Source organism: Ursus maritimus, unplaced genomic scaffold (assembly GCF_017311325.1).
Source record: "Ursus maritimus isolate PB19 unplaced genomic scaffold, ASM1731132v1 scaffold_18, whole genome shotgun sequence".
Taxonomy (NCBI): Eukaryota; Metazoa; Chordata; class Mammalia; order Carnivora; family Ursidae; genus Ursus; species Ursus maritimus.
Window position 1 is genome coordinate 36,495,051 of NW_024424230.1, and position 17,006 is coordinate 36,512,056.

The 17,006-nt window shown below is 43.7% G+C and overlaps 1 protein-coding gene across 2 annotated transcripts in view; it reads right to left on the reverse strand.

Moving 5' to 3' along the window:
- MAPRE2 (microtubule associated protein RP/EB family member 2) overlaps positions 1 to 14,099 on the reverse strand; it is a 149,260-nt gene extending 135,161 nt beyond the window's left edge. Inside the window, exon 1 of one of the 2 annotated variants that reach the window (XM_040632607.1) lies at positions 14,057 to 14,099. Coding sequence is in view for 1 of the 2 variants with exons in the window: in XM_008691121.2 (XP_008689343.1) it covers positions 12,555 to 12,578 (24 nt within the window). In the remaining variant the exon portion in view is untranslated. Of the gene's footprint in view, positions 1 to 12,554; positions 13,996 to 14,056 lie in introns of those variants that run through there. The other variant, XM_008691121.2, reaches the window with a different exon arrangement.
- Between the last annotated feature and the right edge of the window lie 2,907 nt (positions 14,100 to 17,006).

Consider the following 17,006-nt stretch of genomic DNA (forward strand, 5'->3'; position numbering starts at 1 on the left):
TTTTTTTTTTTCTTTCGAGTGTTTTGGTAGATGTTGCTGCTTCCTCTTGGTTTGACTATCATTTCTCTAATACTTTAAATCTTTGCAAATGGAATTTTAACTTCCCCTTTTTTAATCTCTAGAGCCTCTATGCATGATCATTAGAAAATTTGCAGTTTTTTCAGATAGGGCCAAGCATAAAAGTCTCCCAAAGGCACACAAAATTAATGAGCAACAAAGTTATTAACTACTCGCCATTTAAAAACAAACTCTCCCAAATGTGAAAAACCAAAAAAATGCACATGGCTTTCAGATTCCACTAAACTTCACAAGACTAAGGTATTAAGAATGTCTTTCCTTTGGGATGGGCCACAAACCCCGTGGGAAAATATGACTCAAATGGACTTAGGCTTGAGGTCACAGTGTAGAGAACACAATAGTTCTACCCATCCTGCATGGCTCACCTGCGTCAGATTGCTCAACAAGGTACAGTCTGCAGGTGTCAAAGGACTCTTAAAAACCCCACCCAAGGTCCCTGTCTGGGCAAATTACTGTGAATAGCATCATCCCAGACACTCACATAAGCAGCTTAGGACAGAAAAACAACCCGATACACTCTTCTGCAAGAGAAACCAGACTCAGATTCAAGACTTAGCTGAAGCTGGTGTCCATGGTGACAGGTCAGCACAGCGACCAGCTCCCAAAGGGGAAAAGAAGCCACACATTCTTGAATATAGTTCTACTCCTCGTGGTCTATGAGGCTAATTGTGAGAGCCATTGGTAAGCAGTACCAGGAGCCTCTTGTTCCTTTCAAATAAGACAAACAATAGCTCTGCAGGACAGACATTTCTTGTTTCTGGATACAACTGGATTCCAAAGCCCTAATCAGTCTTCTGCTAATTCAAAACAGCAGCCTCCCGGTCTGCGCCTCCCTCTATCAGATTGTCCGTCTGCGAGTTCACAAAGCGTTCCTCCCACAATGAAAGGACCAAATGGTTCCTGAACACAGAGAAAGCTCCCCACAGTTCAGCTTTTAATTTTAGTAGGAGTTCAGAAACCTCAATGTAGAAGGACCTTCACTTTGCCTTCGGTTTTAAAACCAGTATCTGGAGGGGGGGGGGCGGGGAAAGAAATCCCCAGGGTAACAGAGGTTTGCTTTGAAAGGAGGACTCCATGAAAGGCAGGATAGGGGGGAAAGGTCCTATCCTGAGATTTTTATAGATAACTTTTTTTAAATGGAAGATCCTATGGTAGGATTCAAGATAAAACCTCTTGTAACATCTGTCAGGATGAGAAGTTGTTTTCCAACATTCCACCATTTAACTTTCCTAACACCTACTAGAGCGCCCGATCTTCTCCCATCAGAGAACCATTATCTTTCTCTCTAGGTCGTACCAAATGCTTACCGAAATCTGCCAGCTGCTCAGCCCCGATGCCAAGTATAAAGTGCTCCTTCTCCCGGAGACATTGCTAACAGATACTCAATACCTTCAGCAAAAAGGATCAAGTTCCAACAGTGGACTTTCAGAAATTACTCGCACAGAGGGAAGCATTTCTTTCCCCCCAACCCGTTATATTTCCCACAGTAAAGACTGCACATAGAGGGGACTCCCAAACTGCGACCGAGAGGGTCCTGCCTGACTACCCACTTTCCCAGCATGAAAGAAAATTTTCACCTGTATCTTTTCATCTACAAAGCCGCGGTGTCAGAAAACGATAAAACAACTCCAAGTACTGAAGCTTACATGCCAAGCGCCGCGCTCGAACCTGGGGACCTGCAGAGGAATACGAGTCCATCCCCATCTCCAACCCATTTATGCGCTGGGGAAGCCCATGTGCGGGGAATTCAAGGCAAACCGCAGTGAGTCACCTGACCTATCCTGGACGGGTGGGCGGGCCCGCGGGAGGTGGGGGCGGTCAGGAGGCTCGGAAAGGCTTTCCAGAACAATCTTTCTCAAATGTTAATCCATAACACCTGAGAATCTTAATACAGTACAGATTTTGATTGAGAATCTCTGGGATGGAAGCCTAGCTTCAGCCTTTGTAGGAGGCTCCCAGGTGACGCAGGTGCCGCTGGTCCGTGGAGCGCACTCTGCGCCGCAAGGACCTCGAGGAACTCACAGCTGAGCTAAGACAGGGACTCACAGCTGAGCTGAGACAAAGGCTGAGCCTAACTACACTAGGGGAAGACACCCCAGGCAGAGAGCTGTGCGAAGGCACTGAAGCTAGAAACATTATGCTGGCTGTGGCAGATAACATTCAACATGCTAAGGAAAATGTTTATGTGAAATATTGTTAAATGTGAATACAGTCAATAAGAACTTTACACAAAAAGGGAAATCCTTTTTTTTTTAATAGTTGCACAGAGGTGGTAAGATTAGAAGTGGCTCTCCTCATGCCCCTTTCTCATCTTTTTTAAACTCTTGCTAATGTGTCTTGTTTTATTTATTTATAATTTAGCTTTATTAAGATATGATGTTTTTAATTAATTAATTAATTAATTAATTTGAGAGAAAGTGTGTGCCCGTGCAAGGTGGAGCAGAAAGGGAGAGAGAGAATCTTCAGCAGGCTCCATGCCCAGCGCAGAGCCTGCTCAGGGGCTCCATCTCATGACCCTGAGATCATGACCAGAGCCTAAATCAAGAGTCGGTCGCTCAACCAACTGAGCCACCCAGGTGCCCCTTATATTGCATTTATTAAAACAACAGCAAAAGGATAACTTAGTTTCTCCTCCAAGTGCTGGTTGGGGGGGGTGGATTCTGTACTGGGGTGTCTTTTGACAAAATGACCACGTGGCTTCCTCCAATTTGGGATTACGTGATTGGCTAGGATACAGAGCTACTTAGTAAGTAATTGCGACAATTATGTAGTGATGCGGTTATGCTCACTACATAAAGATGTGTGTTTTGAAGGGGTAATATTTTAGAAAAAGAGGTGAGTAATTAAAAATATTGAAGCATGTTTTTATAATCTTTTAGTAAATTTTGCCTGGGGAAAAAATGCAGGGGGGATTATATAGAATTCTGACAGAAATAAAAACACCAAACGTTGTGTCTTTTGCCTTCACAGAGTGAAGAGTAGCAGCCTGATGAGGAATTCATTGCTTGGTGTCCCAGGACACGTCCTTGTCCTAGGCAAGGGGGACAACGTTGTTTCTGAGGAGCAGAAGGAAGGTTGTGGTTGTTGAGGACATAGAGCCATAAGCTAGAAGTCTGTAAGATATATGCTCTATGTTTCCATTCCCGGTGCATAAATGGAACTCTTAAAATTAACATCACCTTCCTTCCCAATTAGATGTGTTGCAGGAAAATACATATACAATATTTAGTCTACTGCTAGCCCTATCTGAAAACCATTAAACAAATCCTACGATTCTGTTACTATACATAATACAGTCCTCATAAAGACTCACACCTTATCTGAGTCTTACAAGAATCCTGTGAGACAATGCCAGACTCCACTGTCCCTGTTTGACAGATGTGAAAACTTAATTCGAGGGATGTTGGTTAAGGATGTTAAGTAATATCTCCAAAGATACCCAGTTAGTGGCGGAACTAGTTTTAAGCATCAGGCTTTTCTGATGTTCTTGCTCCAGTTCCAGAATTTTTTCTGTGATACAACACTGTAGCTTTTTCTTTTGTTTTTAAGATTTATGTATTTATTTTGGGGGAAGGGCAAAGAGAGAGAGAGAGAGTCTTAAGCAGACATTGTGCTGAGTGTGGAGCTTGGCTTGGGGCTCCAACTCACAAGCCTGCGATCACGACCCTGAGATCATGACCTGAGATCACGACCTGAGCTGAAACCAAGAGTCAGTTTGCTTAACCGAGTGCCACCCAGGTGCCCCACAGCACTGTAACTTCTAAAAAAACAGGCGGGCAGGCATAAGGAAGTGATTTCAAACTCAAAAGGAATTAAAATCTATGGGAACATTTCTATGACTTTTTAAAACTCCAAATTTCACAAGAGCAGTTTGGAATTTGCCACAGGCTCAAACTACATGCCCTCTGTCAGTTTTAAAGGAATCTAGATACAAATACATACATGTGTGGTGTTGACATATAAATATTCTTATGAAACTTACAGTGTGCGAAATGAAGAAACACAGGAGATTTGCTGGTGATTTGAGGACCAGGAAGTGTGTGCCACCTAATTTATGGGTTATTAATGAAGGACAAACCAGAATCTTATTTATAATAGGCTGTCTAGTTAGTCCTTATGAGAGTCTTTTTCAAACTTACATTTGTCTTATTTTGTTAAATATGTTCGTTATAAAACAATATTAGAAATGGTCATTTAGGATCCTCATAAAGAGAAAATCGAAATAGTTGCATATCAAAGATATTTGATCAAAAGAAATGATTTCGTCTTAGGTGTTAGAGTTTTGTTAAGGGTTATTTCAACATGGTAGTAAACCAAATTTATGTATGAACAAGTGAATCCTCTGCTTCAGGGTTTCTCAAACTTCCCTGTGCATGTGAATCGCCTACAGATCTTGTTAAAGTGAGGACTGATCGAGAAGGTCTGGGGTGGAGCCTGAATTCCGCATTTTAAGATGCTCCTAGTCCATACTGAACTGCAGCTTCTGGGAGCTCCCACGACTAGACTGGTGAGGCATCACTGGAATCCCCTGGGACGGCACTTCCTTGGAATCACTTGAGATCATGGAATGTTGCTTAGCATGGAACTTTGATTAGTCATGTGGACGTGGTTGATGACTTCTCAAGTACTCCACTTGCTAATAGTTTACCTTTCGATGTATCTATTATATTAGAAGGTCTGTGAAAGAATAGAAAGTACCTTATAGTATCTTACAAAATAAGATTGCTAATTTTGTAGCTCTGGGTTTACTTTTCATTTCCCTTCTTAATTAGGTAAGTTGTGCAGAAAACTTCAGATAATGGCTTGATTTTTTTCTTTAGTAGGTGAAGGCAGCTCAGACATTCTACTTTTTTTATCTTGGACATACAGTCTCAGATCAGATATTTTACAGACCGGGAAAGTGAGGCATTTTGAGATTTACTGTGCGATAAAAGTAGGGTTGCAAATTTAGCAAAAACAAAAAAGAGAAAAGAAAAAGAAAACCAAACTTCAAACATCCAAAAATACGAGACACCCAGTTAAGTTTGAATGTTAGATAAAAGATTCATTATTTTAGTATGAGTGTACGTACCCCCATGTAATACATATACGTAATATATACTTAAACTAAAAAAAAATCATTATTGATCTAAGATTCAGATTTAACTGGGTATCCTCTATTTCACCTCGCAACCCGAGGTAAACGCACACAGTTCCAGGTCCTAACTAACGCTGAAGGGCCGAGAGGACAGACGCCGGCATGGAGAATTAACAGACCCACTAACCGGGTTGTTTAAACATTCCAACTGCACAGAGAATGGCTTTCTGGATTTGCCAATAACACATATAGCACGTGGTTACTACTGCTGTTGATGTGTGGAAACTCCTTTTAGAAGATTTGTGCCCAGAAGACCACACTTAACAAAAAAAATTATGATAGAAGGCAAGCCGGAAGTGAAACTAACAAAAGTCGTCCATCAACAGTTTCCTTTGGGGCCGGGGCCGGGTATTCCATCTAGCTCTCTCACTTTCTTTTCCACTTTCCAGGACTGAAGAAGATCAGTGGGAAAATGGAGATAGTGGTTTGTTGGTTAGAATCAAGAAAGGTGCTTCTTAATACATCTAATTCTGGCAAGCTGATTGGACTGAAGATCATCTTTGAAAGAAGGAAGGAAAGTGTCAGGTGGTTGCAGTCACGCTCTCACCTCTTGCTTATCAGTTGGTGAGAACAGCCTTTACTTATAATCTGGTCCTCTGGTTTTACTTTAATGTAGGACATTGAATAAAAAGCTTCAGATACGTTAGCAAAACTAAAGGAAATTGCCTCATTTTCCACCTGCCTTTTCTGGCTTATTTTCCCTTCTCTTGGAGTTAGTACTCCAAATACCAATAGTCATTCTTGCCATGTTGTTTATAATTAATCCTAAATTAATACCAAGGTTTACCTGTTAGCAAAATGCTTGAGTATTCTACCCCTATTTAAGCAATTAAAAATTATGAATTTCTTACTCTGGTAAAAATATAGTAAAATCCAATTAGTTTAAGAAGGTTCGTAATTTTGGAACTACTTTTTTAATTCAAATTTTATTTTAATTCCAGTTAGTGATGGGGCACCTGGGTGGCTCAGTCAGTTGAGTATCTGACTCTTGATTTCAGCTCATGTCATGATCTCAGGGTCATGGGACATCAAACCCCATGTGGGGCTCGGCCCTGGCATGGAGCCTGCTTAGGATTCTCTCTCTCCCTCTCCTCCTGCCCCTTTCCCACCCCTCCACCCTTCCTTGCATACTCGCTCTCTCTCCCTCTCAATAAATAAATAAATAAATAAATAAATAAATAAATAAATAAATAAAATTCCAGTTAGTTAACATACAGCATTATATTAGTTTCAGGCGTACAACAGAGTGATTCAACACTTCCATACATCACCCTGTGCTCATCGCAACAAGGGCCCGCCTTAATCCCCATCACCTGTTTAATCCATTCCTCTATGCACCTCCCCTCTGGTAACTATCAGATTATTCTCTATAATTAAGAGTCTGTTTCTTGGTTTGTCCCTCTCTCTCTTATTTTTTTCTCTTTGCTTGTTTGTTCTGGTTCTTAAATTCCGCGTATGAGTGAAGTCATATGGTATTTGTCTTTCTCTGACTTATTTCACTTAGCATTATACTCTCTGGAGCCATCCATGTCACTGCAAATGACAAGATTGCATTCTTTTTCACAACGGGATAGTATTTCTGTGTGTGTGTGTGTGCACATCTTCTTTATCCATTCATCAATCGATGGACCTTTGGGCTATTTCGGTATCTTGACTATTGTAAATAGTGCTGCTATAAACATAGGGTGCACCCATCCCTTTGAGTTAGTGTTCTTGCATTCTTCAGGTAAATGCTCAGTGGTGTGATTGCTGGAGCATAAGGCAGTTCTATTTTTAACTTTTTGAGGACTCTCCATACCGTTAAATTTTGGAACTACTTTGGAGAGAGCTACACGTGATCTATATATGGCACAAGCTATATTGAACAAAATGTAGTTAATAATATGTGAAATCTAAATTATGATAAGGGAGGAAAGTTACTTTTCACTTGAACTGGTTACACAATCTGTCTTCATTTGTCTCCCTTCATCCTTCTTCCCCAGTTACTCCAGGAGCAAGAGCGGGTTAAGTCACCTTGGGCATTACTTATCTACATGCCATTGTTACCAACAGTCCGAGGATGGGGTTAAATACCCTTACACTTTTTTTTGTTTTGTTTTTAGAAATTATTTAGTTTATCTCAGGTACCTCAAACTTTACACTATTTATAATGCATGTTTGATCTAGTGAAAAAGGAACCCCAACCACCATTTTCGGTTTCTAAATTGTAGGTGTACTGATTTTGGAAGGGACGAAGAGGACCAGTTATATATAACCCTTAAAAGTGCTCTCTTAATCTAGGTGAAACTCATTTGCAGTCAGTGGCATTAACAAGTCATCAAAAAGAGGAAGTTCTCTTAACTGAAGGAAATTTTATGAGGCAACACTTAAAAAAAGTAACACAAGTTCCTATCAATGTAGTTATTGTTCTTTCAAATATTCTTTCTAGACTCTTCATAGTAATCTGTCCAGCCTTGGGCAGAAGGCAAATAATTTGAATTTCTGGATCATAATCTGATCTGTTTTTGAATTTGGAAATGTCAAACTAAATTGTCCATGGCGTATTGCCAGCCTCTAGCGATGTAAGTGACTATATGAAAATCTGCTTGTTATTTAATGAGCACTGCCTTTATAAGTAGCGAGCAATTGATCTTAAATGTATACTTCAGAAGAGTAGTGCTACTCTCAAGAACAGCAAGTCTCCACATCACGTTTTACGTGTATAAAGTGACAGTCAATGAAAATCTCAAACCTGGGGCGACTGGGTGGCTCAGTCGGTTACTAAAGTGACAGTCAATGAAAATCTCAAACCTGGGGCGACTGGGTGGCTCAGTCGGTTAGTAGAGCAGCTGCCTTTGGCTCAGGTCATGATGGGGGATGGGGGGCAGGGATGGAGCCCCCTCCCCCGCTTCCTGCTCCAAGAGGAGGAGTCTGCTTCTCCATCTTTCTCTGACCCTCTGGCCTGCTTATGCTCTCTCCCTGTCTCTCTCAAATAAATAACCTTTGAAAAAAAAATCTCAAATCTCAATAAATCTTCAAATTACACCTTCATATACTAAATCAAATAAGCAGGAAAAAAAAGGCCCTCACAGGTTAGGAAAGAGAAAATGGACGTTCCTACTGCTGAAGAGTTAAGGCAAGTGTCACTCTGGGCTTGCTGTCAAGGCTGTTTTCCCACTTTCTGGAGCACTGGAAACAGTGACAGAGCTCGCTGTCAGCACTGCACTGTCTGGGCCTGTTAAGGTTCGGAAGTGTTACAGTTGACTGTACCACAAAAATTCATATATTATTTAGAAAAGTACTATACGCGCCAAAGGGAAATATGAAACTAAAGTATCTTGAGTGATTAGTTTACCTGTGTTTGGAAACAAATTATTTTCCCTTCACTAAAGGGAAAAAAATGAAAAAAGATGAGGGCTTTAAGTGAGCAAATTCTCATTTAAAACTGAAGCATATTGAATGGGAATAAATCAAGGGTGTGCAAACGTTGCATGTCAATATTTCGTAAATATTTTAGGCTTTGTGGCCCTTCGGTGTTTGGGGCCACTCCCGTGTTGCAGGAGCACACAGGCAGCCAGAGACAACATGCTAGTAGAAAGTAGAAAAGTACGGCTGTAGCACAATTAAACCATTGCGCACTCTGAAGTTTGCATTTTGTATAATTTTCCAGGATCCCAAAATATTTCTCTTCTTTGGATATGTTTTCAACCATTAAAAAAAAAAACAACAAAAACGAGTTTTAGTTCACAGGACAGACAACAAGAGACAGAGGGCCATCGTTTGCTGATTTCCGAAACAGATGGAGCCATGGGTTCCAACTCAACACGAGCCTGGGGTCGGTGGTCATTTTGAAGTGTGTAGGTGATTAGGTGTGCTGGGAGGAAATCTACCAATAATCATATTCTAGAACTCTGGTGTAACAAATCACAATTTTGAAGACTTCTCTTGAAATTTATGGTTGCAAATTTGGAGCAAAAAATGTGTGCAATGAACAGATTTGAAATACCAGAGCCAGATTTTCCTGATTAAGGAGAATAAATTCACTTTAAGTGTTTAAGAGGGTTGCAGGTAAATACATAAGAGAGTTGGATTTCATTCTCTATGGTCTCCAGTGGGTGAAGGCTGCAGAGAATGCTCTGTGGACGGAACATGTGGTGAGGGAGACCCCGAAGCAGAAACTGAAGGACTGTTTAGTAAAGATGGTGTACAGGGCATTGATGTTTTTGTTGGATAGTGCGAGGAACCTGTAAGGGCCCTTAAAACAAGAGAGTTCATGCTTCTATGATTTGGGCAAAGATTCTGAAACTTCCTACTTTGGTTATCTGGAGAAGAAGCTAAAGATGGCTCAGGGCGTTGGCTTAGTCCAAAGGTTGATGACTTCGTGAGAGCATGTGAGAGCATGAAGTATGTAAATAGTTTCTCCGATTTTAAGGAGGGAGCAGAGAATTAGAACTGAACTTGCCTAGCCAAAACTTCCAAGCAAGATTATATCCAGCCCTATTCCAGAAACAGCTGCATGATATAAGAGACACTGGGCAAGGAGTCAGTACCCCAGGTTTCTCAGCACTCCGGCGGGTCATTTACATTTGGCACTTGTGCTTTTTGGTACATGGGAATTCTATCTACCCAGTTCTGTTTAGGCCCTAACACGTTAATAAGACCAAAGAGCTGGGGGCACCTGGCTGGCTGTTATTTAAGTTTCTGACTCTCGGTTTTAGCTCAGGTCATGATCTCAGGGTCCAGAGATCGAGACTGAGCTCCATCTCGAGTGAGGTCTGCACTCAGTAGAGAGTCTCAGGTTCTCTCTCCCTCTACCCCCCCCCCCATAGTGCTCTCTCTCTCTAAAATAAATAAATAAATCTTAAAAAAAAAAAAAAGACCAAAGGCTGTATAAGTTTAAGGTTAAAAAAAAAACCTGGGTAATTCTCATCTGTTCTCAAAAACTTGAGAGTTTTAAAAATTGAGATGACACGCCTTCTTTCTACATCCCTCGTTTTGGCCCACTTGTAAGTACTACAGAACTAAGTTTACACCAGCCTCTGATGAACGGTTTCTGATTGATCTGGGTTAGACCCAGCCTTCTAGACCACATTCCAGCCTTCGATATCTTACACCTCCCAAAAAAGGGATGGGAACGTTGTGCATCCCCAGTGCCTCTTCCAAGCTACATGGAAATGAGAATGGGGTCATTTACATCATTTTGGCCTTTGGAAGTTCTTATTAACATTTATTTTGGGGGGCATCTGTCAAAGAACGCAACTGACTTCTCATTTTTAAACATGCTGGCTACTTAAATATACTTGTGCTATTTTTAATGAAGGCCAATGACATTTGTCCTGTGCTTACCTATTTGTCCTGTGCTCTGAAATAACTCTCCTCACTTCATGAATTCCTTTAAGCATCCACAGAGTTGGATATTTGGTTTTTTTCAATAATAATTGGCAGAGAGCAAACTTGTGAAGTGAATCTTCGATCTATGAGAGTGTAGTTATGTATGACAATTACTAGTTAAATTGTTTTTAACTAAATTATTTTATGTTAAAAACAATGCTAAATTGTTTTATGTAAAACTGTAAATGAAAAAATAAGCTACCGTTTTATAGCACTTAAGAACTGAAACAGACGTTCGGCTCCTCCATATCCAGAATGTCTGTCTTGGAGAATAACAAAAGTGAATGTACTCAGGATGCCTTGCTTACAAATGGTCTCCCCATCTTTTGATAATGTTCAGTATAAACAAGTACCATCCACAGCATGAAAGGTCTTATGCTCTGTGCTATGGGAGCTGCAGACACAAAGGCCCCTAGGAGAGAAGACCAAGCAGGGTACATAGGGGCTATGAGAGATTCGAACCAAGTTCTATAGCTGACCACACTGAAGGCTTGCTGTGTTCCAGGCACTGAGAGTCGTGGTAATATAAAGAATAATGAAGAAAGGAGAGGTATAAAAATTGAAGTTAATAGTAATAAAAATAAGAAAAATAAGTTTAATAATCTGTGTACATTTTAAAGCAGGGTATCTTATTAGGGTCATGTATGCCTTAGGAAATTTTTTTTTAAAGCAAGAAATTGTGGCTAGTAGGAAACAAAATTTCTTGCAAAATGTTAGCTATAACCATTTCCATTTAAATAGATCCTTTAATCCACCACTGGGTGTGTAATCAAGCAGTATTTGACTTTTCTGTATTCAACATTTATGTGCTACAAATTCATCCTCCCTACGTCACGTAATTGAAATAACCCAAACCAGTCCGCAGCACTCTCCAGCTGTTTTCTTTCTTTTTCTTTTATGCCTCCCACCCAGGGAATTACAAGATGTCTAGTTGGCTTTGTGTTTCCCCTTCTAACAGGAGGGAGCATTATAATGAAGCTGGTAGAATAGGGTGCTGGAAAAGGGATCGGCTTCTACAAGCAAACATATCCTGATCAGATATTCAAATATGCTTTCAAAGGAGTGGAATAGTGCGCGTCAATAAGCTACTGGATGTAATTACTTCCTATTCCCCGGGCTCCGCCTTGGAGTGCAGCCTGCTGACTCACCAGGCTGCTCCCAGTTAGTTTCTGCTGGGTTTCCCCACTGCCTCTGCACGTGAGTCATCATGGGAATGAAAGTTTCTACCCGTCTCCTTAACAACCGTGCAGAAATCATGCATGACAGTGAACTTCGATCTTTCCAATAAGAACCGGACCTAAGGCAAGAGAGGGTGAAAGATGATGTGGCAGGTGTCACCGCCAGCCAAGCTGCCAGACGACAGTCCCCCACCCTAAGGCGTTCGTCAGCAACACTCCAGTTTCAGCGTCTTTTCCCCACCCGCCCAAGTAGTTAAACTGGCATCTTGTCTAGCATCGCTTGCAGCTGCTGGCCACTGAACTCTTTTTTTTTTTTTTTTTTTGCGTCAGTGGTGCTCAAACTTTGCTGCACAACGAAATTACCTGCAGATTAATAAAACAACAAACCGGATGCTTGGCTCTCATCACCAAACAGTCCGATTTAAATGAGGTGGGATGACATGTGGACATCAGGATTTTCCAAAGCTCCCCAGGTAATTCTAATAAGCAGCAAAGTTTGGGAACCTTTGCATTGGAGAAGCGTCACTCTTCCCATGCAAGTGAAACCTACCAGGTTAGCATAACTAATGACTACCTGGTGGCCTCCCAACCTGTCTTGGAGACCTACTGACACATAATCCCTGATAACTTAGTTTGGCAGTCACAAAGAACGCCTGTGAAGCAAAGCAAGGGGACATTTCTAGAAAGGACACTGTCTCGACAAGGACCATCTCCCCTCTTAGCTCACTAAAAACTTAGCTAAATTTAGTGCTCAGGAGAAGCATCTCAAACGTTGCTATTCTTTCTGTTACCTTTTGATCTCTGTTCTGTTTCATTCCACAGTCTTGTTCGGCAAAGCTGCAAGCCTCGGATCCTCTCAGATTAGAAGCAGGTGCTGCGTCAAAGCACAGTCGAGACAGGACTGCACGCTTCACCTCTGCTGGGACCAAACCGCCGCCTCGCAGCGCGGCCCCAGGGTAGATACTATGCTAATCAAGAAAGTTCTTCCGTCTCCTCGCGGGAGGGCGGGTGCAGGTTTGAACACTTAACCCTTGATTTTACGTGACTGCATTATAGTGCGTTTAGTGACCTCCTCTTGCTTAGCAGATCTGGACCACGTTCCACGATTTTGGAAGAGAGGACGCGAGCAAGTGATGGAGAAAACCCGCAGGGAGGGGACAGCAGTGTTGGCTGGTGCCGAGGTGAAGGGACGGCTAATGTTCGGAATATTAATTACTCCACGCGCCAGTGACCCGGCGAAGACTAGCAGAAGGGGACTGGGGGTTAAGACAAAGGCTCCTCCTGATCAAATGGCTGCAGCGCCCCCTCCTCCGAGGTTATAGCTCTGCCTTCTGCGCTGGGCGGCACTTGGCACGGGACTGGCAAAGTGACTCAAGGGGTGACCAAATCCACCAGCCCTTTCGTGATTTGAAAGTCTGCATTAAGGAGCGCTCCAGATTCAGAGGGGAAGGTCTTTCTGTGCCCACCCCTCCTTCCAGCCCTTTGTGGGATTTCTGGGCTTTGGCGCAGCCCTTCTAAGGGTGGACTGAAGAATTTCCTACGGAAGCAGAGCGGGGAGTCGCTGAGTAGCCGTCACCCTGCGCCCAGGGAGCTCTCTGCAGAAGAACTCCTTGGGTTCAGAATAACAACCCGTTCTCTTTTCCCCAGACCCGGCTCCCAAAGTCCCGGGCGTCAGGAGCACCAGCCGGAGCCGGAGTCGGAATCGGGAGCAGTGGGGTGCGTCTCCGCCGAGGGCAAGGACCCGGGGCGGTGGCAGGGTCTGGGGTCCAGGGTTTGACCCCCTGCGGGTGAGCGCCAGCGCGCTGCACTTCCTGGTCTGCCCGAAGCGCGCGGCCCGTGCCAGCGCCCTCGGTTCTCAGTCCAGCGCCCCAACTCCGGCGCCTCAAGGTCTGCGCGCGTCGGGCGCGCACCCCCCAGGCCCCTCCGCACCAGCGCCAAGTGTCCCCGTCCTGGACAGCCCCGGCCCTCACTCCCCAGCTAGTCCACTTTGCTTCTGCCAGCGTGGCAGTCCGACTCCCTCCCCTCTCCCCCAGTGCGCAGCGCCGAGGCTACGAAGGAGAGGTGCAGCCCGCGGGAACGCGGCGGATGCACACCCCGGAGCCGCGGCACCGACCCTTGCACAACTTCTTGCCGGGCCGGAGACCCGGGGTCCCGCCGGCTGAGCTACCCGCACACTGCAGCCCCCCGGCTGCGGGAGGAGGCGCGGCCAGTGATCGGCCTGGGAGGGACTGCGCCAGGGCAGGAGGTGTCGGGGTGCGCCAGGGCGGTACCGCTTTAAATGCACTTGACTCACCTGCTCCGGCGCTGTCGCCTCCTTCCTCTACTGACAGCTGGGGGCTTTGTTTTCTCCACCCACCCGGCCGGCTGCGCTCCGCCCCCACTGCTGCACGTGACTCGCCCGCGGCTCTGCTAGTCCACCCAGGAGAGCCGGGCCAGCGCCACCCTGTCCCGAGTGTGCGGAGGGCAGGTGGAGACCCCAGCCCAGGACACGTCCGGGCTGGTCCGAGGTGACCTGTCGGCGGGTTGGGCGGAAGGTGGCACGCCGGTTAGGGCCCTTGGAAGCCAGAGTGAGTTGGTGACATGGAATAAAGTGCCTGCCAAAAGGAGCTGGGCTGTTGGGCCCCACCCAAGAGAGGGGAGGCCGGCTCCGCTGAGAAGAGGGGTCTTGAAAAGGTGACGCCACACCCTGAATTGAGTACCTGTAGCTGGGGGCCTGCTCCTTAACCGGCGTGCTTCCTCTTTTTAGACCAAGTGTTTGTACTCATACCTGGGGAACAACTGATAATAAGGGGCAAACGAATTTTGTCATGAACATTATTAATCAAACCAAGCAATTCGAAACCAAATAATACGGTTAATAATGCAATCATAGTAAGTTTTACTGAGGTTTCAAATCTGCTTTTTGGTGCTGTTGATATTTGGATTCTATTTGGAAAACGGAATCCAGGCTGGAGAAGCTAACTCCAGATTATTGATGTGGGCACTGGTCCATTTGGAACAGTACCTATTTTTAATGAAATGAATTGAGAAAATGTTCTGGCTTCAAGACCCAGCTCAGTACCTGCTGCTTTTGGAAGCGTTCCTGACCCTTGCTGATCTCCAGTGTTTAAAACTGAAAGAACCTGTTGTCTGAATCCTTCCTTTTGCCCTTGGAGAACACAAGCATTACCCCTCATCCCCACCCAACTGCAATTCAGGGGAAAGATTAACTCCATCCCAGGGAGCATCCTTTTTTTTTTTTTTTTTTTAAGATTTTATTTATTTATTTATTTGACAGAGATAGAGACAGCCAGAGAGAGAGGGAACACAAGCAGGGGGAGTGGAGAGGAAGAAGCAGGCTCACAGCAGAGGAGCCTGATGTGGGGCTCGATCCCAGAATGCTGGGATCACGCCCTGAGCCAAAGGCAGATGCTTTAACCGCTGTGCCACCCAGGCGCCCCTAGGGACATCCTTTAAGTTGAAGTCTGCATAGTGAAGTGACTTGGCATAGTGCTTCCCAAACTTTAATGTGCAGAGGGATCACCTGGGGACCTTGTTCAAACCAAACTCTGATTGAGTAGGTCTGGAATTGGGACCGATATTCTGCATTTCTGGCAAACTCCCAGGTGAGGCTAATAGTTCTGGTTTGAGGATCACACTTTGAAGTAGCAAGGCTTAGAGCACCCACTCTGGCACGGGCCAGCCTGTCTTGAGTCCTGATGCATCATTTTATAGCTGTGACCCTACGCAAGTTTCGTAACATTTAAGCTCCCCAAGATGTAAAATGGAAATACTACTAATGTTCACGGCATAGGGTTGTCTTGAAGATTAAATGAGAAAACCTGTAAAAAGCACCTCCTATCTGGCACACATACCTAGGGTTCAGAAAATGTTAGCAAATGAACTCTTGGGGTCTTCCTGGCAGGAGCAAAGCTGGCACAAGGCCGAACATTCAGGGGGAACAGTTTGTGGAAGAGGGGTTGAGGCGGCCAGCGCCAGAATGACGGCTGCACCCCCATGGAACCAAGCTCTGGCCAGATGTGTAGAACAATTCTGTGAAATAAATGAAAGGCTACAATGTGGAACAAATCATACATGTTTAAAAGTCCTGTTTCTTCTGCAAAACTTTAAATCTTGATAAATTAGTTCTGGGACATTGAATTAAAAAATCATTTGCTTTTTATTATAGACAATGTCCAGCTGCCTGTCACATGAGTAATCTATTTTAATATCTGAGAGAGTAAATGGATTGTTAAGGAGTGGTACATTTTTTATCCTCATTAAAAAACCTTGAAATTTAAATTTAAATGAATTTATTAATGAAGATATGGTATTCTTAGCTCTCAAAATGAATGGGTATTGTCATCATCATTCCCATATCTCCCTTCCTGGCTTCTTCTCTCTCTACTCCTAAATATGAGTGTTTCCTAAGACTTGTTTTTTTGCTTTTTATTTTTCTCACTTTTCTGCCATTTCTTTTGGAAATTTTATTCATGTTTTATGTTCAACTTTCAAGTGTATGGAGATTACTTCTGAATATATACCCACATTCTTCGCCTGTTTCCAAACCTCATTTCTGCATTACCAATTACTTACTAGGCATTTCCAACTGAATTTCCCACTCGCCTAGAATTCTAGTTTCAGTGTGTTCTAAATTAAATTCCTCCTTCTTCTCATAAAACTGATACCTTCTTGGTAATAAATCAAGATGGCAATTTGTTGGGAAGCCCTCAGTGCTAATTCAGGGACCTGGCGAGGGTGTGGGACACAACAGCATAATCATCCCAGTACCTTCCCATTGCTCCCAGCTATTTCTCTGAGACTTCGCCTTGGACAGTGACTGAGGCTGATTCATGTAGAAACACAACTTACTGGTATAACAGCCACTTAAACAGCGACGGGCTGCTGCATAAATTGTGCTCAATGTAAATTGAGCTGGTGAGAAACTGCATCAGTCAGGGTAGGCTAGATTATGTTGCTGTAACAAACACTACCAACATCTCAGTGGCTTAATACAATAGAAGTTAACTTCCTGCTCATGCAATATCTCCAGGCAGCTCTCAGGGTGACTCGGCATTCTAGCTCGCTTGATTCCTGTGGCCTCTCCATCAGCACCGTGGCAGGGGAAGAGAGTATGGAAAACTGTGCACCAAACCTTAAATGTTTTTACCCAGAAGAGACCTCACTTCTCACATGACACTGGTCAAAGGAAGCCACATGGTCATTACCTAATTTTAAGGGGCTATGTACTCAGAAATAGATGG